The sequence below is a fragment of the Suncus etruscus genome, chromosome 1, assembly GCF_024139225.1.
Source record: "Suncus etruscus isolate mSunEtr1 chromosome 1, mSunEtr1.pri.cur, whole genome shotgun sequence".
Classification (NCBI taxonomy): domain Eukaryota; kingdom Metazoa; phylum Chordata; class Mammalia; order Eulipotyphla; family Soricidae; genus Suncus; species Suncus etruscus.
The window spans coordinates 104,481,725-104,506,915 of NC_064848.1; the positions used below are offsets into that span (position 1 = coordinate 104,481,725).

The 25,191-nt window shown below is 33.7% G+C and overlaps 1 protein-coding gene across 1 annotated transcript; it reads right to left on the minus strand.

Annotated features, from left to right (window-relative positions):
• Positions 1 to 1,390: 1,390 nt before the first annotated feature.
• On the minus strand, positions 1,391 to 9,036 carry LOC126008298 (60S ribosomal protein L37a-like). Its single transcript, XM_049772798.1, has 3 exons — positions 9,022 to 9,036; positions 1,656 to 1,683; positions 1,391 to 1,620 (listed from the first exon to the last, which is right to left on the minus strand). The coding sequence occupies exons 1-3, from the start codon at positions 9,034 to 9,036 to the stop codon at positions 1,391 to 1,393; spliced, it is 273 nt and encodes a 90-aa protein (XP_049628755.1).
• Between the last annotated feature and the right edge of the window lie 16,155 nt (positions 9,037 to 25,191).

Genomic DNA, 25,191 nt, shown 5'->3' on the forward strand with positions numbered 1-25,191 from the left:
ATATATAAATGTTTTGTAAATTCAGCATTATACCCAATGGAAGCTAAAGTGTTTTTTTTTCTGGTAGTTGACCTTTATTTATTTATTTTAAATAATATTTTATTTAAACACCTTGATTATATACATGATTATGGTTGGGTTTCAGTCATGTAAGAGGACACCCCCATCACCAGTGCAACATTCCCATAACCAATGTCCCTAATCTCCCTCCTCCCCACACTGCCCCTGCCTGTACTCTAGACAGGCTTTCTATTTCCCTCATACATTCTCATTGTTAGGATAGTTCGCAATGTATTTATTTCTCTAATTGAACTCATCGCTCTTTGTGGTGAGCTTCATGAAATGAGCTGTAACTTCCAACCCTCCTCTCTTTTGTCTCTGAAAATTATTACAAGAATGTCTTTCATTTTTCTCAAAACCCATAGATGAGTGAGACCAGTCTGCATCTTTCTCTGACTTATTTCACTCAACATAATAGATTCCATGTACATCCATGTATAGGAAAATTTCATGACTTCATCTCTCCTGACGGCTGCATAGTACTCCATTGTGTATATGTACCCAGTATTCCTCCTCCAAAAGAAAGTTCAGATATAAAGTATTCAGTATCATCCAATAACTATAGTAGGGGAGATATCTTATGTCTTAGTTATAATATTTTAATATATTATAAAGTTAAAGAGCTTATTCATGATGCATGTATATTTTATAAGATATAAAATTGTAGTACATTACTATATATGTTTTATATATAGTATGTATATATAATAAATATATATTACTATATAAGTTTTAGTTGTTTGATATTGCAAGAACATCTTTTCAATGAGTAAATTTAATACATCTTATTAGTCACCAAATAATACTTAGCTAACTAATCATTATTTACAGTTACACTATGTCAACTTAGCTTACCATAAATAATGCAGTAATGAAGTCTTATAGCTATTACTTTATATTAGTATTATTATTTCACTCTATTTTTTGTTTGTTTGTTTTGTTTTTGGCCATACCCGATGAATCTCAGGGGTTATTCCTGAATATGTGCTCAGAAATCGCTTCTGGCTTGGGGGACCATATGGGATGCCATGGAATGGAACCACATTCCTTCCTATGCTAGTGAAGGTAAGGCCTTACCCTATTTAACTCCACTTTTACATTAACTATTATGTGTGAAAGTTGCAAGTCAAAGGGGAATATACATTTTTTTAATTCTTTCTAAATAACTTGTCAAGTTACCTGCATATAAGTAGCATGACTCATTTTAGGTAGGAAAAATTAGGCCTGACACCAAAGTTAGAAAGGGTTTGTTTTTTTTTGTTTTTTTTTTTTTGCTTTTTATATAAATTAATCCATTTACTATAGGCCAACAATGTTTCAAATGGGAAATCTACTGGTCTTTCAATTCCTTCAGTCTTCTAGTGGCAGATTTAACTGTGACAGCAGAAGTCGTATTGTACAACCAAGTGCCACACACAACGGTTTTCATACAGGAGCCACAGAGCCAAATGGCCACAGCCCGTTTCTTCATCTTGGTCTTGCCGCAGAAGGAGCATGTGTACTTGGTGTGGTGGCTTATCTCAATCTCTTTTTTTTTGAGATAATATATAAATTCTACCCTTTTGGCATGAGGGAGGGAGGTGCCTTAAGGTGTCCATATTTACCCACGATCTCCACCTTCTTCTTGAGTTAGCCATAATCCCTGAAACCACCGCAGGATGCAGAGAGAAAAATGCAGCGCACTGAAAAGGGCATTTTATAAAAGTTCTTACAAAATTTTAACGATTCATTCAAATAAAAAAATGATGATAAATTTAAAATAAAGTTATTATAAAATTTAAAAATAATTAATAACTACAAGTTATTTAGTAAATAAACTATAATATACTAAATATAATACTCTATAAACGTAATAAAAACTTTTCTAAGAGAATTGAGGTTACCATAGAGGGAGAATGAGAGGTTAAGGGAGGAGACCCTGAGACAATGTTGGAGACAAAATAGTTCTCCGGAAGAGGGTGTGGTGTTGGGAAATTTATGAATGAAGCCTATTATGAATGGTATTATGAACCATGGTGCTTCCAAACAACATTTTTTTTTTCATTTTGGGTCACACCCTGTGACGCTCAGGGGTTAGTCCTGGCTATACACTCAGAAATTGCTCCTTGCTTGGGGGACCATATGGGACACCGGGGGATCAAACCACAGTCTGTCCTAGGCTAGTGCTGAAAAGGCAGATGCCTTACATGTCTACGCCACTACTCTGGCCCCATTATGGCACTTTTTTAATTTTGTTTATCTTGTTATTACCAACTGGAAGTGAGGAAAGTAAGAGGAAGAGTAGAGAGGTATTATTAGGAAAAAGTGTAATATCTTGGGTGCTTTGTAGATTGTAAAGACCAAGTAGTATTGTACATTAGAACCATAACAATATTGTTGTAGCCATGTTACCTAAACTACAATAACTTTTAAATTATTTTTAAGGGAAATGATTTAAGGTACAAAATATTTTCTGCATTACTGTCCAAATAATCAGACCTACACATTAGTTGGGGAGTTGGGGTAATTGTCAAACAATGTAAAATATTACCTACCCTATTCCATGTTTCAGAAATAACAATGTACTGCAATTGGCCTATATTAAATATATATATATATTCCAATAATCCAACTGGAATGTTTTAAAATAACTTTAGAAATTGAATAGTAACAGAACATGAATAGTTGTATAAGTGTTACATATTTAAAGTTTATGGTATTATTTATTACTTATACAGATCAAACAGAAAACCTGAATATTGTATTAATAGGTCAAATAAATGAATATCATAGTCTCTAGTTATCCTAGTTATTTGATCGCATATACTTTGCTTTGCATTGGCTACGTTTGAATAATAAGTTTTTATCTCAAATGTCTACATCAATACCCATACAGAAACAGTTGTATAGGACTGCAATTGCCTTGATTTTAATTAAGGGAATGAAAGTATGATCAGGAGATAGACTGATAGTTCATGTGTTATTTCATTAACTTTAACAAGAATTTCTAGCATAACTTTGGGTACTGGAAAATGCTTTAAATAACGATTTTCCTTCTGGATAATTTTTCCCTCGTAAAAAAGGGAGATGGATTGCTGGAAAGAATTCTTGGCATCTGAATGCTTGGCAAACTGTCTAGATCTTTCCTGTCTGTTTCTTTTTTAGTTTTGTTGATTTATTTTTAAGACATCACTATGCATGTGCTTCCATTTGACTCAAATGGATGCCAAAATTGACAATGAAAATGACTCAGCAAAATAGCATCACCATTCTAAACTTCTATGTTCATATGTCATTAGTTTTGTTAGTGGTGAAGTGTTTTCCCATGTAGTGACATAGGAAAAGAACCTCTAAGAATTATTGTTTATTCATAGTTCGACAAACTATATAGTGATTATTTAAATATGTTTCTAATTGTAACCTTAAAGTATTTTTTAATATGGTGTAAACCACTAATGAAATCAGTACTTTGGGAACAAACACATTATTCAGTTTATTTTTCAAAATGTGTTCATTCAATTTGTAGTTTAACCACATAAGATATAACAGCAAATATAATTTCTTTCTGTAAGGTAACAATCATGGATGTTACATTCACTACACTTTTCTGCTGGAAAGATAAAATTTTTAAAATGAAGTGGTTAGGCTGATTTACCTATATATAATTTTTCCTTTATGTTTAAAAATTGTGCTTGCCATATTATACTATTTATATTCAGAATAAATGTTATTTGATAGGGATTATGCAGAGTACAAAACTTTAATAATTTGTTATTGTAATATAATAATTTACAATTGTTTAAAGTTATATTATGATAGAATTATAAATAAAATTAAAATAGCATTTGTGAATAATTATTTTAAAAAACCTCATACTTTTCTTATACATTTTGCTTAAATATTAAAGAGTAAGTAAAAAACTCTCAAAGCAATAACAATTTAATTTTGTACCATAATTTTTTAATTGGCATTTCATCTCTAAGTGAAAAATGTAAAAATATGTCTTATTATTAATTTTCATTGGTGTCTATGATGAATTCTCCCCATATATTCACTTTGTATGCCACAAATAGATACACAAGCAAGAGAATCACAATAAGTGAACATACATAAAACATATATGAAAAGATGTTTTTACATTTTTACAACTTGCATTGTAAAAATAATTTTAAACAGAAGAGTTTAAAATTAACTGAGAGGTCAGAGAAATAGTAAAGTGGGTAAGTCACAACTGGCTCTATTCCTGGAATCACATGTGGTCTCTGAAGCACCACTCCGAATTGTGTGCCTTAGCACAGTGCCAAGAGTAAGCATTGAGAACAGCTAGATATTCCCCCCCAAAATAAAACAAAAACAAATAAAGAAATAATGCTTGTTTTTTTATTTTCTTTAATTTTGTATAATGGTTCTACATATTATATATTATAATTCTCAGTAAGGAAGCTAAAATAATATATATATATATATATATATACAATTCACTTGTTAACTTTTACATACTAGTTTTTAAATGGTTTTATTTTAACCCATATATCTCAATATAAAGCAAAACACTTGGAACTTTGAAATATTTGCACAAACATTTCAGTGTAACTTTCTTCCATAACAATGATAAGTGGTCTAAACTATAATAGTAAGCATTGCCTATAATATCTCATATAAACATAGCATTTGGTTATTTCTTGTTTTGTTCTTTACTGTTTACTTCAGCAGTATTTTTTGTTCATATAATTATCTCAGTAGAAATTCCTATTATTAAGGTAGTTATTTTTCATAAGATGATTAATTGATTTTCACATTCTGTTTCCTCCTAGGACCTGCCACATCTAGTTGTCTGTCCATAGAAAAAAATCAAAGTAGGTGATGCAATCTTTTTTTTTTAACTAAAAACCCACTTTTCTTTGCTATAAAAAAAATTGGTAAAATGATCACAATTACTACTAAGGAGTCTTGTAAAGGTAGGTCAGTAGCATACCTAGCTCTTATTTTATTACTGTGAAGTGGAAGAATAAAATTTTCCAGAGATCTAATAGTACTAATTATTAACCTTCATTTAAAATACTTGAGGAAGGAGATGGGTGACATCGCGGCAGGAATGTTGCACTGATAAAGGGGGAGGTGTAGATTTTATGAATGAAAACCAACTACAAACATGTTTGTAACCACAGTGCTTAAATATTTTTAAAAAGTAATAAAATATTGATTCATAAAATAAATACTCTGATTTTCTCACTCATTCGCTCTATTAATGCTGACATAAGTTAGCATGGTATTTTCTAATATTCCTTTAATTCTATGTGTAGCAATTGCTTTTATTTCAAGGTATTTTTTTCAATTGTAGCTGTATGTTTAGTCAAGTAAGCATTGAAGTAAAAATATTTGGTAGATTTTTATTTAAATATTCTTAGAAATAGTTTATCTGTTAATGAAATTTATGTAGGTATTTCATGTAAATTGTTTTAACCCTCTCCTAATAAAATTTACCTAATTATTATTTTTATGTCTATAGTTTTTTTAATTTGATGCATCATGACTTACAATGCTAACTACAGGGCTTTATGCACGAAATGTTTGAAAATATCACCCTAAACCAGAGTCCATTTTTCTAACATCTCAGAGTCAACTCCTTTCCACTTACTCTATTCTTATTCCCCTCCCTGTCCCACTATAACTTAAACCTATTTATTTATATCAAATTTTATAAAATATAAACCAATATATAACACCTATATCATTTTCTGATTATACTGTTGAGTAAAAATAATCACATGGTTTTAAAAAGATGTTTACAAAATTATATGGAGGACAAGTCTTGCTATGTTCAAAATACAGATTTATATCTATAGTTAGCTCTCTATGAAACAGTTGCTCACACCAAAATTTTAATTATGGCTTATATTACTTTTGAGGTATAGATATCTTGAATATATTTCACTAATCCCTATATATTTGGTTATTATTTTTCCTATGTTTAAGTCATCTTCAAAATTTGATCATTTTTGAAGAAAGTGTGAGGAAGTAAGCAAAACTATTTGAGAAGAGTGTTTTATATTAGGTAGCCCATCAATGATTTCTTGGGCACAGAGCACACGGTGTAGTTGACACCTGGAATTCTATCAAAATTATAAAAAATAAATGGAATTTCTAGTATATTTTGCTAGCAAATGTGTTTGGTGGGAGAAGCACACAGCTTTTTATGTCAAAGCTTTTAGTAAACTTGGCAAAGTGGATGTTAAGTTAGGATGATCACAACACTCCTGTTGTACCAGGTTGTTCAGGGTAAATACATAAAACACATGAAAAGCAGAAAGAAAAGGCTATAGAAGAAAAGGATATTATATTACTCAAAAATAAAGCCAAATGTTGTTACATGTTCAAAGCATATAAACCAAAACATTACTAACTATAGGGAAAGGAGCAATAGCAGAGAGTGGTATATGTTATTGTCTCAATTTATTTTTTAACATTGACAAAGGAAACTATAATATTGAACACTATTGTGCTTTTTATTAAAAAAAACTTTGTCTTGGAATGCATATTTCTCTGCATAAATTTGATATTAGGAAGAGAAAGTATCTGAACAGAAAGCATGTAGAAGAAGATACATCAATAATGTGTATATGGTTTGATGTTTTTATAGTAACCTTTACTCCCTCAAGAAATTCTTAAAAATATTACAAGTTGGGGCCGAAGCAGTGGTGCAAGCCATAAGGCATCTGCCTTGTGTGCGCTAGCCTAGTACAAACTGTGATTTGATCCCCTGGTGTCCCATATGGTCCCCTAAGCCAGAAGTTATTTCTGAGCGCATAGTCAGAAGTAACCCCTGAGAGTCACCGGGTGTGGCCCAAAAAACAAAACAAAAAAATAAGTATCAACACTGATAGAAATTCTGCATTTTGTTACTTTATATTGAATTAAATACAATTTTAACTGTGTGTATCCATGAAGTAGAATACACTAAAGAAAATCTGACAAAATTGTGTTATGTATTGTGAAAAATATTCCTGAACATCCATGCAGTCTTGTAACATGGGGACACTATAAATAATTTTTTATTCTTACTAAGTACATAGATTTAATACAGGAGTGGATGGATATTACATCATTTATGGCCTATGTTGTTTGTTTGAGTATGTAATAGGTAATCTAGTATGAATATCCACCTAGAAACTTCATTAAAGGATGTTTGGAAAATGTTTTGCCTTTTAAAAACATCTCATTTAGAGTTCACTGGAAAGTCATGGCAGAGTTTCTCTTCAAACTACTAACAGTCTATGGAAGAAATGAATCCTACAATTTGTCTTTGATTTCACATGTTTTGAAAATGTGGCTGATGCCAAGGGAAAAAATTGTTGCATTTGTGATGGTAAATGTGTTTGAGGATGAAAGAAAAATAGATCAAGAGCTTTTAGATTCCATCCAGATAAATTGTAATACTAGTCTGACAAAGATCACAGTGATTAAAAACTAAAAAGCATTTGTCAAAACACTGAATACTAGCTTTAAGATACTTATAGAACAAGTATCATCCTAAAATGTCTGATATCTTTTAGAACACTATTAAAAGGTCTCCAAATATTAAAAAAATAGTACAGGGTGTTATATCAAGTAGTAAAACACCTGCCTCTATGAGGTCTTCCTGAGCTCACCTCCTCAATCCTTACTTTTACATAGCCCCATGAGTAGTTCAAAAAAGTTTTAAACTTCCTCAGCTTTGTTGGGATGTACCCAATGGAAAAAAGACAAAGAATGTAATAAACACTCTATTCTTAATTTATTTTAAAATGGAAATCAGTCTTTAAAAATCTTATAAAATTGCTCTAGAAACTTTCTGTTCAGTAATGCCAAAAGCAATGCAAAAGTAGTTGAATTTTACCAAAATTATCCCTTTGACTCAAATCACTCACATAATTACCACTCACACCCAGTGACAATTACAGCTCTACATTTTTTCCATAATTTTATTCTGAAAGTTTTCTTTTTTAAAAGATTATACTTCATCTAATAACAGTTTATACTTACAAACTGGTATGTAAGGATTCAATGGCCTTTTTTAAATAATATTTTTATTTAAGCACCATGATAACAAACATGTTTGTTGGGTTTCAGTCATAAAAAAAAATACACCCCATTCACCATGCAACCTTCCCACATCCAATAATCCCCACCTAAGTCTTATTGACTTTAACAATTGAATTGACATGCAAATAATTTTTACAATACTTTTTAAAACGGAAATACTTTACCTATGATAGCTTCCATCAAGCAAATGTAAAATCCAAACTCTCAAGTTTTTGATCAGATTGCTGTCTGCCAGGCCTACTGTCCCTTATCCTTCTGCCCAATGAAACAAGCACACCATGCCCCTCCCCACTCAGCATCAGGATTTGCAGTTCAAAAATATTTCCTATTTTGAGAAAGTGTCTAATTCTCTCCTGACCTCTAGTCTTAATTGTTAATTATATCTGTGGAGAAACCTTCACTGACTTCTAAGCAAAATATCTCTTTAAATTTTCTTTTTTATTAATATCTTTATTTAAACATCTTGATTACAAATATGAATGTAGTTGGGTTTCAGTCATGTAAAGAACTTCACCAGTGCAACATTCCCATCACCAATGTCCCAAATCTCCCTCTTTCACACAACATTCCCACCTGTACTCTAGACAGACTTTCTACTTCCCTCATTCATTCACATTGGTATGATAGTTCTGTGTTATTTCTCTGACTGCACAAACTCTCTTTGTGGTGAGCTTCAAGTAGTGAGCTGGACCTCCTCTCTTTGTCTCTGAGATTTATTGCAAAAATGTCTTTTATTTTTCTTAAAACCCATAGATGAGTGAGACTATTCTGCATCTATCTCTCTCCTTCTGACTTATTTCACTCAGCATAATAGATTCACCATTTATACATGAATAGGAAAATTTCATGACTTCACCTCTCCTGATGGCTTCATAATATTCCATTGTATATATGTACCACAGATTCTTTAGCCATTCATCTGTTGAAGGGCATCTTGGTTGTTTCCAGAGGCTGGCTATTATAAATGGAACTGCAATGAATATAGGTATGAGGAAGGAATTTTTGTATTGTATTTTTCTATTTCAGGGTGTATTCCTAGGAATGGTATAGCTGGATTGAATGGGAGCTCAATTTCCAGTTTCTGGAGGAATTTCCGTATTGCTTTACATAATGGTTGGACTAGATGGCATTTCCACCAGCAATGAATAAGAGTTCCTTTCTCTTTACATGCCAGGCAGCACTGCTTGTTCTCATTCTTTGTGATGAGTGCCAGATGAGCGTGAGATGGTACCTCATAGTTGTTTTTATTTGCATCTCCTTGATGATTAGTGATGTGGAGAATTTTTCATGTACCTTTTTGCATTTGTATCATTGTCAAAGTGTCTGTTCATTTATTTTCCCCACTTTTGATGGGTTATTTTCTCTTGTAAAGTTTCATCAGTGCCTTGTATATTTTGGATATTAGTCCCTTATCTGATGGGTAATGGATGAATAGTTTTTCCCATGCAGTGAGTGGCTCTTGTATCCTTCTCAGCTTAATATATTCCAATCTGTTTATCTTTGCATCCACTTGTTTGGAGAGTGCTGTTTCCTCTTAAAGATGCCTTTAGTCTCAATGTTATGGAGTGTTTTACTTCATGTTGTTCTATATGCCTTTAATCCATTTGGATTTTACCTTCATACCTGATGTTAGCCTGGGGTCTGAGTTTGCTTTTTTGTAAGTGGCTAACCAGTTGTGCCAACACCAATTGTTGAAGAGGCTTTCTTTGCTCCATTTTGGATTTCTTGCTGTTTTCTCAAAATCTAGGTGATTGTCTGCCTGGGGAACATTATCTTTGTACTCAAGGCTATTCCACTAATCTGAGGGTATGTCTTTATTCCATTACCCTGATGTTTTGATAACTATTGCTTTGTAATACAGTTTAAAATTGGAGAAAGTAATGCCTCACATATTCCTTTTCCCAAGGATTGCTTTAGCTATTTGTGGGTGTTTATTGTACCAAATGAATTTCAAGTGTTTGATCCACTTCTTTGAAAAACATGGGTATCTTTAAAGGGATCACATTAAATCTGTACAAAGCTTTGGGGAGTATTGCCATTTTAATGATGTGAATCCTGCCAATTCATGAGCAGGGTATGCATTTCCATTTCCTTGTGTCCAATCTTATTTCTTGGAGCAGGGTTTTATAGTTTTCTTTGTATAGGTCCTTCAGATCTTCAGTCAAGTTGACTCCAAGATATTTGAGTTTGTGTGACACTAATGTGAATGGGTTTTTTAATGTCCATTTCTCCCCTATCATTGTTGGTGTATAAAAAGGCCATTGATTTTTGTGTGTTAATTTGGTAGCCTGCCACATTGCTCTATGAATCTATGGTTTCTAGAAGCTTTTTGGTAGTCTTTACGGTTTTCTAAGTAGAGTATCATGTCATCTGCAAACAGTGAGAGCTTGACTTCCTCCTTTCCTATCTGGATTCCCTTGATATCATTTACTTGCCTAATTGTTATAGCAAGTACTTCCAGTGCTATGTTGAACAGGAGTGTTGAGAGAAGACAGCCTTGTCTTTACCAGAATTTAGAGGAAAGGCTGTTAGTTTATCTCCATTGAGGATAATGTTTGCAATTGGCATATTGTAGATAGCCTTAACTATAATGAGAAAGGCTCCTTTCATTTATTTGATTATGCTTTTAATTTCCTCAATACTGATGGAGGTGTTTAGATATGTTACATCTCCTTATTCAACCATGGAAGGTTATAAGAGTCTAAGAATTTGTCTATTTCTTCCAGGTTCTTGTATTTGGTGGCATAGAGTTTCTCAAAATAGTCTTTGATTACCCTTTGAATTCTGCAATCTCTGGAGTGATCTCTCCTTTTCATTTCTGATATGGGTTATCAAGTTTCTCTCTCTTTGTGAGTTTTGCCAATGGTCTGTCAATCTTGTTTATTTTTTCAAAGAACCAAATTCTTCTTTTGTTGAACCTCAGATTGTTTTTTGGGTTTCCACTTTATTGATTTCTGCTCTAAGCTTTGTTATTTCTTTCTGTTTCCCTATTTTTGGTTCCTTTTGTTGATCATTTCTAATTTTATAAGCTGCATCATTAAACTATTAGGGTATGCCCCTTCTTTCTTCCTGATGTGTGCCTGCAAATCTATAAATTTTCCTCTCAGTATTGCTTTTGCTGTGTCCCAGAGATTTGGATAGTTTGTGTCTTCATTGTCATTTGTTTCCAGGAAAGTTTTGATTTCCTCTTCGATTTCATCTCAGACCCACTGGTTGTTTAGTAACAGACTTTTTAATTTCCAGGTGTTAGAGTTTTTCTTCTGTGTTCCTTTGTAGTTCACATCTAAATTCAGAGCCTTGTGGTCAGCGAATGAAGTCTGCAAAATTTCTATCCTCTTCATTTTATGGAGGTATGTTTATGTGCCAGTGTGTGGTCTATTTTTGAGAATGACCCATGCACATTGGAGAAGAATGCGTATCCAGGTTTCTGGGGGTGGAGTGTCCTGTATATATCTACTAGGCCTCTTTTTTCCATTTCTCTTTTCAGGGCTAGTATATTTTGAGGGGATTTCACTTGACCTATCAAGTGTTGACAGGGCCGTATTTTGGTCTCCCACAATTATTGTGTTATTGTTGATACCCTCTTTCAAATTTGTCAATAATTGTATTAGATAATTTACTGATCTCTCATGGGTGTGTGTATGTTTAGTAGTGCAATTTCTTCCCATTGCACATATCGCTTTATTAATACATAGTTTTCATCTTTGATCCTTACAACTTTTCTGAGTCTAAAGTTTGTGTCATCTGATATTAATATGGCCACCCAACATTTTTAAGGGTGTTTTTTGCTTGGATGATTTTCCTTCAACCTTTGATTTTGAGTCTATGTTTGTTCTGACTCTTTCACTTGTGTTTCTTGTAGGCAGAAGAAGGTTGGATTCATCTTTTTTTTTTATCCATTTAGTCTGTGCCTGTCTCTTCATTGGTGCATTTAGTCCAGTAACATTGAGGGAGATGATTGTCATGGTATTTAATGTCATCTTTGTGTATAAGTTTGGTGTGTCTGTTGGTCTGTCTTGTCTTAAAATAGACCTCTCAGTTTTTCCTTTAAAGCTGTTTTTGCATCTGTAAAGTTTCTGTGCTATTGTGAATTTATTTCTGTGAATCTATGTATCCTTCATTCAAACCTGAACATGCATCAGGTTGGGTGCAGTATTCTAAGTGAAGCATCCATTTTATTCAGTTTTGTCACAAAATCCCACCACTTCTTCTGGCCTTGAGTGTTTCTTGTGACATGTCTGCTGTAAATCTTAAGGATCCTCCTTTAAATGTAATTTCCCTTTTTGATCTTGCTGCTCTTAGTATACTATCTCTATCTGTAGGGTTTGTCATTGTGACTAAGATGAGTCTTGGGGTGTTTTTCTTCGGGTCTCTTTTAGCTGCTACTCTTCAGGCATGCAGGATTTGAATGCACGCAGTCTTTAGATCTGGGAGTTTCACTGTGATGATGTCTTTGACTGTTGATTATTTCTGAGGATCCCCTTCGTGGGCCTCTGGGACTCCAATGATTCTCATGTTTCTATTGAGTTTATCAATGACTTCTATTTTTTATCTGTTCACATTCTTTAGGTACTTTTATCATTCAATGATCATTTGCCTTAAGGTTGTTTTCCAATCTCTTCTTCAGTATGAAGTTGTTTTGCATCCAGTTCTCTGATTCTGTCCTCAGCTGCTGATACCCTATTGTAGAGGCTTTCCATCGAAATTTTCAGTTCAGCTACCCTGTTTTTTAGATCTGTTATTTCAGTTTAAAGTTTTCTCATTTCTATCTTTGTGTTCTGTTCAGCTAGCAATATGTTTTATTTTATTTCCATGAGAATCCCCCATATTTCTATTTTAAACTTCTTATCTAAAAGATTAATCAAATGGTTGGTATGTTTTGGGTCATCAGAGTTATCATCTTCATTGTCTGTGCATGGTGTTTGCCTGTGAGGTTTCACATTGTCACACTTGTAGTGTGATTTTTTTTTATGTGTATTATGGTGGATCTTATTAGTTAGAAAGAGCATGCGATCACAAAATGAAGCGGCATGGCCATGCTCTTCTGGGGCCTCTAGAAGTCATTTTTTGCTAGGACCTTCCTGGCCCTTTCAGGAAAGTTTCAGGAGACAGAAGAGTAGAGAAACTCACAAAGATGACAGGTCCCCTCAGTCTCTCCCAGTTGGTAATCTCACAGCAGTGGAAGACTCTTCCTGCCTGTCTTCACAGACAAAGGATCTACCTTTCTGCTGGGGAACCTCTGGTAGCTAGTCTTTCTGCTTTTGTGCTTCGAGGAGACAGTTTTTGCTGGGCCCTTCTTGGCCCTTTCAGGAGACAGAATAGTAGAAAAACATGTAAAAACAACAGGTCCCCTCAGTCTCTCCAGCCTTTGTTTTATAGTAAATATATTAAGATAAAGTTGTTATATTTTACAGTTTACTCTGTTTTTATACATAAAATTAGCAATATGTAAATGATTGGGTATATCTGGTAAAGTGTAAATCAAAAACTCAGTAAAAAGAAGTGTTCTGTAGGGAACCTATAGTTGTCTTGCTCTTATGTAATAGTTCATAATTCAGCATACTGCTATGACATAAGCAATCTCAGAGAGATCATCAGTAGGAGCTCTAACAGACACTTCATCTCAAACACTGAATACATGTTTTTCTCTAGTACATATGAATATACTTCAAGATATATTATGGAGCACAATTTAAATATCCATAAATTTTTAAAAATAGAAACCATTGGGGGCCAGAGAGATAGTACGGAGGTAAGGCATTTGCCTTTCATGCAGAAGGATGGTGGTTCAAATTCTGGCATCCCATATAGTCCCCTGTGCCTGCCAGGGGCGACTTCTGAGCTTAGAGCCATGAGTAATCCCTGAGTGCTGCTGGGTGTGACCCAAAAAACAACAACAACAAAAAAAATAGAAACCATTTTAGACTAGTGAAAGTACATTAAAACATTTGTTTTGCAAGCAAGCTACCTAGGTTTGATTCCTAGCAACCCATATTATCTCCTGAGCCCACCAAAAGTAATTTCTAAGTACTGCTGGGTGTGACCCAAAAACAAACAAACAAAATATACATGCAAGTAATGGAAAACTCCAGCATTTGGAAAATGAGTCAATCATCACTAAGTAGCTACTGGATCAAATAGAGAATCATAGAAAATATACAGGTATTTCTCAAAATGAAGAATGAGGACAGATATTCTTAAGAATCCAAAATCAGAAGTAAGGAGAAATTCTTAGCAAGTTGGTCCCTTATCAGAAGAGAAAATAAATCTCAAGCCGAAAACCAGGGACCAGAGTGATAGAACCCTGAGTAGGGTGCTTGCTTAGTTTGTACAGGTGATTCCTATGGCCTACAAGGAATAAGCAATATTCCTTCTTTTTTACAGAGCACTAAGAGATTAAAAGCTATTGCCACCAAAAGAAATATAACCACATTTCAAACTTATGTGGGTCCTGTGTTCCTGAATCTAAGGGTATAGAACTATACACTCAATGGCATGCTGAGTTTTCTATTTCTTCTCCTATATCTGCCTGCCACTCCTCTAGCTCACAATGAAGAGGAGCCACATTTTCTGAGTGTGGTCACTGAGTTACAATGCCCACTACCACTCCACATACAATGTAAATCTAATCACTCATTGTGTGGACAAAAGAGTGGTCCCTTACTGAAATAAAACTAAGTTCACTTTATAAATACTAGCAGGGGTCTCAAACTCGTGGCCCATGGGCTGCAAATGGCCCTCCGTACAACATTTTGTGGCCCTGCCCTAGAGGAATCTTTTTTTTGTATTGTTTTGTTTTAGTTGTTTGAGTCACACCCCACAATGTTCAAGGCTTACTACTGACTTTGCACTCAAGGATCACCCCAACTTTGCCTCCTGTTGCCCGCAGGTAAATTGAGTTTGAGACCCCTGCGAGGAACAATTAACATTGGGACACATAGAGTATAATTTTCTAAATGGAATTCGCCTATCTTTGGTCTACCAAAAACATCAGGCAAGTGGTGAATATTGATTGACTTCTGTAATGTTAATGCCATAATGATTCCAATGGGAACCTTTCAATCTGGCCTTTCATCTATTCCTAGATGAAATTTTTCCTAGAAATTTGTGTCTGGTAGTGATTGATATCAAAGACTGTTTCTAAAATATCTTCATTCACCCAAATGACTGTAAACCATTTGCACTTTCCTTTCCTTCTTTAAATGATAAGGCACCTATGTACAGATTTTAAGCTCTTGTTGCTATTCTACACTTATGAACCAAAATTTCCATTTTCCCTTTATGTTCCCTTGATAAAGGAGTAAAAATCTCTCTCAAGTGAAAAATTGAAATCTAAAGCATGATCTGCAAAGGAATCCTAAAATCTGCTAGCTTCTGATTCTCCTTCGCAGATGAAGCACTTAATTACAGAAACCCAGCCATCCCCTAATTATTTTGCACAGGTCTGAAGACACCAACAAACTACAGCCCTTTGGATCTGACCCTTCTGAAATTACCAATGTTAAAAACTTTTAAATACAAAAAGAAAGGGGGATATCTAGTTCTACATTAAACATGCATTCTGCATATTAAATAATCACCTAAATATCAATCAGGAGGAAGTAGAAAACATGAATAGATAAATATAGGTAAGGAAATTCAAAAAATAATTTAAAAATCCCCTCAAGAAATGATACAGTCATGCAATTCACTGCAACATGAATGCATGAATGGACTGAAAGATATCATGTTAAATGAAGTAATACAGAAGAAGAAAGATAAATGCAGAATAAAATCACTTATAGGTGGTATTTTGAATAACAGCATGTAGAAATGCAATAAATTAAATAGGGCTTGTTAAGAACCTATTTGGACCTAGTGACTCTAGGTCCAAAGTATCGCGACAATAAGGAAATAAACTGAATAGAGGAGGAGAAAGATGTGTAATAATGGGAACAAGTACCAAGGGGACTCATGTGTATTAATGATGCAAAGAGAACTAAATATCCAAACCATGACATCAACATCAATGATATCATGTAATCTAGTTTTATAACTAAACTTAAAAAGGTGCTTGTTGTGATGATAGAATGAGATAGAGGGAGGTATGGGATGAATTCTGAGAACTGGTTGTGAGACTGGTGCAGAAACATTGTTTAAATCTGTAAATCACTGTGCTTTAAATAAAAAATAATTAAAAATTATCTCTCGGGGCCGGAGAGATAGCATGGAGGTAAGGCGTTTGCCTTTCATGCAGAAGGTCATCGGTTCGAATCCCGGCGTCCCATATGGTCCCCCGTGCCTGCCAGGAGCAATTTCTGAGCATGGAGCCAGGAATAACCCCTGAGCACTGCCGGGTGTGACCCAAAAACCACAAAAAAAAAAAAAAAAAAAAAAAAATTATCTCTCAAAAAAAAAACACAAAAAAACCCTGATCTAAATGGTTTCAATAATAAATTCAATAATAAATAATAAATAAATTCAATAATAAATCTTCATAGGAGACATACTATATCTATTTCTTAATATCTTCCAAAGAAACAGAAATCCTTTCAAATAGCTTGTTTAGAGCCAACATAACCCTAATGCTGAAAGAAGAATGCTATGTTACTAAAAAAAAATTATAGACTCTTTCTTGGTGAACATTTGTAAAAATTCCTCAGCAAAATTATAATTAACCGAATCCAGCTACGTAACATAAAGTAATCATACATCGTGGTCAGGAGTCAACTTCAGATTGCAAGGATAATTCAAGCTATGCAAAGCAATTAATGTTATATACCATATAAATCAATAGAAAAATGATATTTTAGTTTATGCTGAGAAAGCTTTTGATGAAATACAACATTCACTTATGTTACTTACCCTTAAAAACTCTAGATAGACAGGCTGAAGCGATGAAGCAGAGGTAGGGCATTTGCCTTGCATGTGGCTGATCCAGGATGGACTCTGGTGTCTATCCCTCTTCACGCCGCATATGGTCCCCCAAGCCAGGAGCCATTTCTGAGAGCATAGCCAGAAGTAACCCCTGAGTGTCACCGGGTGTGCCCCAAAAAATAAAAAAAATACTCAAAGTAGAACATTTCTCAAGATATGAATTGCCATTTACAGCAAGCTGGGAGCTAACACCATCATCAATAGTGAAAAACTGAAAACCTTCTCTCTGAGATCATGTGCAAGGAAATAACATCTACTTTCATCATACTATTCATATTACCTTCAAAGACTTACCATTAAAAATAGACTATAAAAGGAAATAAAAATGTTGTAAATTGTAAAATAAAATGTCAAGCTAGTGAAGGACAGATCAATAGCACAGCATGTAGGGTGTTTGCCTTGCACATGACTGGAATTTGATCCCCAACAATCCATATGGTCCCCTGAGCCTACCAGGAGCTATTTCTGAATGCAGAAGTAAGAGTAAACCCTGAGAGCCGATTAGGTTGACCCCAAAACAATATACATATATTATTTATATAATAATAATGTATGTAGAATAATGTATAATAATGTATGTAGAAGAGCCTACTAATGCTACTATCTATGTATAGACACACATTGTTTCCAGATTTTGACTATTGTCAAAATTTATTTTAGTATTATAGGAGTGCAAATCTCTTTTCTGAAGAGTTTTAGACTCTTGGATTAGATGACATTAATTGGCAGAGAAGGGGGGGTCATAATAAAGGTGCCATAGTGACTTTGACATAGTGCTTTGACTGTGTGAATTAACACCATGAACTTTGTAAACCAATACAATTAACTTAGAAGTAATTGTAAGACTACTACCTAAACTGTAATTAAATATTCAATTAAAATAATACATTAAAGTTAGAACATCACATTTTAACATCTTCATTCATTAATTATAATCATTTTAGAAAATTGAAGACTTGAGTTTGATGTGTAATGTGTCATAATCTTCCTCATTTATATCAGAGAATATTAGTTTTCTAGTCATAATATTTACATAAATCTATTGATTTTCAGAAATTAATTGGATATAACTTAGTGAAGAAAAATATATTTTATTCTGTTGCTTTATAGATGTAAGTCAGTTTAAATATATTACTTGTATGATAGGATGTTTTTTGTTTGTATGTTTTGTTTTGTGTTTTGGGTCACACCCAGTGGTGCTCAGGGGTTATTCCTGGCTCTGTGCTCAGAAGTTGCTCCTGGCAAGCACAGGGGGAACATATAGGATGCCAGGATTCCGACCACCATCTATTTCAATCAGCAGCGTGCAAGGCAAATGCCCTACTGCTGTGCTATCTCTCCAGCACCATATGATAGGATGTTTTGAGTGAAATTTTGAAAGGTTATAATAAAAAGACATCACATATTTTAAAATATCAAATCTATATCTGAGTTATGGAAAAGTTAAACAATTGTATCTAGTATTTGTTTGTTTGTTTGTTTTTAGGCCACATACAGTGACTTTCAGACTCCTGGCTTTTCGCTCAGAAATCGCTCCTGGATTGGGGGACCAGTCGCTGGGGGATCGAACCAAGGTCTGTCCTAGGTTAGCGCTTGCAAGGCAGACACATTACCACTAGCGCCACCCCACTGTTTCAGCCCTTGTATCTAGTATTTTTAAACTTTATTTTGTTTGTTTGGGGGCCAAAACTTGTAGCAAACGGGGACTCCCATATCTGAACTATTTGTTACCAGTGATGCTAAGGCAACTATGTGCTACTAGGAATCGAACTTGAGCCTTCCACATGCAAAGTATGCTTTCAATAATTTCAAGCTATCTCTCTAACCCTAGTATGGTTATGATAAGATAAGTTGTTACAATTCTAATTTGTTGATCCCGCTTTTAAGCATTACAAAAATTAAACCAAGAAAATTATATGTAATTTATAGTTATTTTCTTTTTGTTTCCTATTTATTATATGGCAATGAAAAGAAGAAACAACAAAAGCAAAAATGTATGGGAAACATGAGCCTCACTGCCACCTCACTGCCTTGGTTGGCTGTCTGAAAGACACTGCTTTGGGGCCCTCCTGTGACCCTTATCCTTATTCTTGATCATTCTTTTAACATTAATGTCCATATACCATGGGTAGATGGTTATGAAACACATCCACAGCTCTAAGTCCTGCTGCTCTGAGTCTCACCTCAGGAATGAATAGGGGCTCAATCCCTGACAATCTATTAGCAAAGGCAGCTCCATATCCTAGCCTCACCCCATTAGCCATCTTATATCTGTAGCACTGCTGCTGGTATTGCCTACTCACAGTGCCCGTCTGCTGCAGACTGGCTCCAGCTCACTCCCTCTGTGTTAATGTCTGTGTCCAGGCTTGGTCATACTGATATGTCTGTTCTGCATACTACTTGGTTTATAGTATTTTGGATATAATGATAAAGGAAAATATGTATGTTTCACTTTTGATAATAATCCCCATACCCAGAAAAATGCAAAATAAATTCCCTGATATAGAGTCTACCATATCAGGTATATGGATGTAGTGAACTTACTATTCCCCTGAGCTCTGCTTTGACCTACATATGAGCAACTTTCTTTCCTTTACTCTATAGTTCTGAAAAAAAGCATATGTCATGTTTGGCTTGTAAAATCAACGAACACCTCTATGCTTAGGCCAAAAAACCCTGAAAATGATCCAGAGAAAGCAACAATTCTGATGGGAGATTACAATATGTTTGGACATTTCATATTTCATTAAGTATAACACACATTAAGTAAAAAAAGATTGTGTACCTGCATTTACAAGACTTCAAACACCTAACACAAGAACATATGTTTCATCTATTTGTATTCAACATAAACAAAGAAAAAATATCCTAGAAAAGTAAAGACATATATTTTTATCATGACTAAAGTATAAACTGTGATTTCTTATCATATCAGATGTCAGCCAAAAGTAAAATAGTCTCAAATAATATATACATAAATTTAAATTGACATATATATAAAAGAAATGGAGAAATAACAAGCCACCTATAAGTTGAACCATGAAAGTATTTTGTCCTCAGGTGCTATTATCACTGAACTTAGTAGAGTGTATTTTAGCAGATTTTCTGAATCCATGTCCCAAGTGTAGAATTAAAACAAGACTTGAACCATATGTAGACACAAAATTGTGCTTGCAAGATATTACCATAAACAATATGTTTCAGGCCAACTCAACTTTTAGTTCTTTTTGTGAGGATCGCAGAGGGTAGTATAGGTATTTTTCATAAAATAGTCTTTCTTCCTAAATGTAAAAACATCGAGAAGACAAATAGAACTGAGACAGAAGTAGATACCATATGCCGGATATCAAAAGCTTTAAAAATTATGATGTGTCTATAGCACTGAGGCAATTCTTGATTGGGAGAGGCATTATAAACAACAGAGAAAGAGTCAAACTATGACTCTGCTTTAAAGAATTCTCTGAACAATATATATTGAGTGGTTTCCTCGTTCACATTTCACATGTTCTATTTTTATAGGTAAAATAAACTCTGAAATATTGAAATGACCACGGTTGAAAACATGTCTACAGAAAATAAAACTTTAATTTAAAATGCAATTAGCTGTCTGGAAGTATCATAATATAATAAAAAAAACTACCTGTGCTAATTTCTAGTAAAATTGATGAGGAAATTGCTAGAATTGATTAATAGTATGTTTAGAACTTGGTGCACTATAAAGAAAAGTAATTTTTTAAAGAGAGACAATATTTGTGTCATGTATATAATTTGGAATAAGTTCATGAGCAATACAAAAAGGAGAGAAGTTATAAGCAGTCTTTCACAAATAAATATACTCTTCTGATACTTATGTTTTACTAGTATCTAACATGTTAAATGAGAGGATAGATATAAATATAAACATCTTTATTACTCACAAGAAGAAATATATCAAACTAATTTCAGTTTCAAGTCAGAAAACAGTCATAGTGATAGCTTCCAAACTTTTGATAAGAAAAAAATATATTAATGGAATATTTATTTCATTATGATCATTATTTTCCTTATAAACATGCATGCAAATTTTAGATATTTAAATGTTGTTCATATTATCATATTTATGAGTTTCCAGATTCTAAGAGTGTATTTTCATGAATTTCAGATATAAGAACTTTCCCTCGTTTTTTAATTTAAAGCTTCTTAATAAATGTTTTGTTTATTTCAGATATAATAACTATTATTGGAAGAATTTAGTTTTTTTAATAACTTGAAAAATCATATGATTGTGGCACAGTTTTGTGATAATTTATATTTAAAAGGGCAAAAAGGATAATGAGGTTCTTTGGCAAAATATACTTTTTTTTCTTTTAATGGGACAGATGTAGCAATGATGTATTGTCAGTAGAAGTTCACTTATGAAGACCTTCAAACAGCTTGTATACACTAACATGTGGAAAGCTATAGCAACAGGCAGTAAAATGTTACTGCAGATCACTTGAGATTTAGCAAGAGCCTTTTATAATATTAGGTAACCTCCTGGAAATGTGATTCTACTTAACCTTCGCTAAGATACACTGTAAGATTCAATCCCAGGAGATATGCTTGCCTCCATAAACAAAAAAAATAGAAAAGTTTTGGAAATGTTTCCCATTTTTCTTGATAGAAGATAAAATATCACCTCCTCACCTTATCTCTAATATATATAATATACTATATTGTATAATTTACAATAAATTGAAAATTCGGGGGGGGGAGTACAGTGTTAAATGTAAAGCATGCAATTGAACTTGAATATATCCCAAAGCAAATTATAATTCACATTTTGATTTATATGTTTATAAAATGTACATCAGAATACTGATTTGATTAAAACCATTTGAGGTCAGAAATAGAAAAATAGCTCACTTCAGTTACTACTGCCTCACTTCACTTGGATAAGTTATTCAATTCCTTAGAGTTCATTAATTCTTTTTTACAGTGAAGATAATGCATCATAGGATTGTTTAAACTTTTCCAACAGTTAGTCATTAAATATCTACTACTAGTCCTGCTACTAAGCTAGGATCAGCATTAGTCAGTTAAATTTTTTTTGGTCCAGGGATATAAATCATTGTAGCCTTCCATGTGGATAAACTTGGATTTAATTCCCACAACTTTAAAAAAATTGGAAAAGGAAAAGGGAAAAAAAAAACTTTGCTGAGAATGCCATCAGTAAATTAAAGGAAGGCTAAAAGATAAAACAGAGGGTAGGATACTTTTCTTACATTAAATTAACCTAAGTTTTATCTATAGCACTACATTCAACCCCTCCATGAAATGCAGCTATGGAGTGATATCTTAGCACAGATCCAAAAGTCAGCACTGAGTGCTACTGGATGTGGCCAATTATTTTAATGAAAAGAATATTACTTTGACTTCTGTAAACCAAAATGTCAATATTCAGCATTAAGCATGATGCTCAACAAGTAAAATCAATTTTCATATATAGGTACATTTTAATATGTGCTTTTGAAAGATAATGTGTATGCCCAAATGTAAAAAAATGACAAGAGTGGAGTGCTCTGTTAGCGACCTCTATAGTTCCATGTATGTATTCCAAACACATATGTCATGGTATTTTGTTTTAATGTAGGTCAGAGTATAAGGATAAGAGTTAGTACTCATCCACAATTCTACCCAGTTATCTCATGACTCTACTGCTGGAGAGCTAGGGCTTCATCTACCCGAATTTCCCTGTTGCCTTCTTTGACCCTTAAGATTTAACTGTTCCTCAGCCTGACCTCCTTCCCCGTAATTTTCATATGTATTTTTTTCCGTTTTTGTAGTTGGCAAGGATTTTCTCCATAGCTGTATATCCATAAGTGACCTCTCTGAACATACTTAATCTTTTTTTGGGGGCGGGCACATCCAGTAACACTCAGGGGTTACTCCAGGGTTATGTGCTCAGAAACAGCTCCTGGCTTGGGGGACCTTATGGAATGCCGCAGGATCGAACCATGGTCCGTCCTAAGTTAGCGCGTCAAGGCAAACTCCCTACAGTTTGGACCACAGCTCCAACCCCTAAACATATTTAATGTCCAAACCCTAATGAGACGTGGGGGGGGGGGGGCTGATACAGAAAAAAGGGAAATCCATCACTCTTTTTTCCCAATGATTCTGATTATTTAATATAGCATTACTAGTATTTATCCCTTTCTGTATAACTTCCCATTTCATTATAAACTCCAGAACGTGTATATATATATATATATATATATATATATATACACACACACACACATTACTAACTGCTATACGGCAATGCTAGCTGCATAAGTCATCATAGATATACGTTGATTGGTTTAGTGAGAGAAAGCCTTTCTAAGGAAGTTCAATTAAATGAGAAATAACAACGAAGATAAATTAAGAACAGTTGTATTGGGGCCGGAACGATAGCATAGAGGTAGGGCTCTTTCCTTGTATGCGGCTGACCCAGGAAGGACCTGGGTTTGATCCACGGCATTCCATATGGTCCCGCAAACTAAGAGCGCTTTCTGAGCTCAAAACCAGAAATAACCGCTGAGTGTCACTGAGTATGGCCCCAAAACAAAAACAAACAAAACAAAACAAAAACAAAATAAAAGCAGTTATATTTTTTGCAAAGAGTAGAGATTTATGTGCAAACAACACTTGAACTAACTAAAGCTGGCTTTACTGAACGACTGGAAGGTTTCTGGATGCCTATAGTCGAAGGGAGCCTTAGATGCAGCAAAAATGGAGATGGCCAAAGAGATCTCACATACAAAGTGTTTCACATAGCAAGGAATTATATTTGTATATTAAATCACTTTATATTTGTATGTATATGAAATAACTGTGTATATCCTCTTAAGGAATGCATTTTGAATTTTGTTCAATTAAATTTGGGAGAAAAGAAAAGTTCAAATATTATAAAATTTTATCCCACTGAAACAAGATGTAACTACTTCTTAAGATAATGTGGGGTGGGGAGAAGGAAGGTTGATGCAGCACATGGAGTATGGAAGAGATTAGTCATCTTCTACCATCAGTGGTTGTAGTTGGTCTTCAGGTGTAGAAAGGTTAAAAAGCAATTACTTCCCAAAGTGATGAGAACTGCTGGCTCAAAGACTGATCAGCGTTCAGAAAGGTGCAGGTTTATATTATATAAGTGAGAAGCAATTATTATTATTATCATAAACTACTGAATCCTAAATAATTTTTTAAAACTATTGACTAACCATGGAATAGAATATTGTGAGTTCAAATTAAATTCCCTGAAATAATAGATGTCATGAATAAAAATAAGGGAAGAGAGGGAAATAGAGATATTTAAGAAGTAGAAATTTAAGAATGACTGCATTTTCTTAATATTTTCTGTTTATATTCTATCTATGTATTTTTATATTGCTTTTTACATTTTGTGATTGTGTTAGGAGACTGAGGACATATCTGGTTATGCTTAGGGATTCCTCCTAAATCTGTGCTCACAGATCACTACTGATAGGCTTGGGGGATCAGGTGGGATATTGGGATTGATCAAGGTTGGCTATGTGAAAAGTAAATACCCTACCTACTTTACAATTGCTCTGGTCCCTCAATTTTGTGATTTTCTAGCCTTTCCTAATTCCTCACTATTACCTCTTTTTTCTCATGTAGTAATCATAAACATAGACCTCCATACTATATTACGACTTCTAATTAAATTCTACCTTTCCCTAAAATTTAGTCCCAATATTTCTTATGACTTCTTAATTTATTTTCTTTCTTTCTTTCTTTCTTTCTTTTCTTTCTTTCTTTCTTTCTTTCTTTCTTTCTTTCTTTCTTTCTTTCTTTCTTTCTTTCTTTCTTTCTTTCTTTCTTTCTTTCTTTCTTTCTTTCTTTCTTTCTTTCTTTCTTTCTTTCTTTCTTTCTTTCTTTCTTTCTTTCTTTCTTTCTTTCTTTCTTTCTTTCTTTCTTTCTTTTCTTTTTTTTTTTTTTTTTTTTTTTTAGAATTCATGAGCTTAGAATACTTACAAATCTCTTAGCCCTTTGTCAAACTTTGACTCCAAGGTAAAGTGGTACCAGAAGCACTAAAGGCAGAATCTGTGTTTTTATTTGCAGTCTAACTCTGGATAGCATGATAGCATGAGCATGTGATATTTAACGCCTAATGTCACCTTAAAAGGAATTATCTAA

Excerpts from the sequence above, each read along its gene's own strand:
- LOC126008298 (XM_049772798.1), bottom strand. Across the intron at positions 1,621-1,655 it reads GGAGATCGTGGGTAAATATG|GGGTAGAATTTATATATTAT; the intron begins GACACCTTAAGG and ends CTCATGCCAAAA.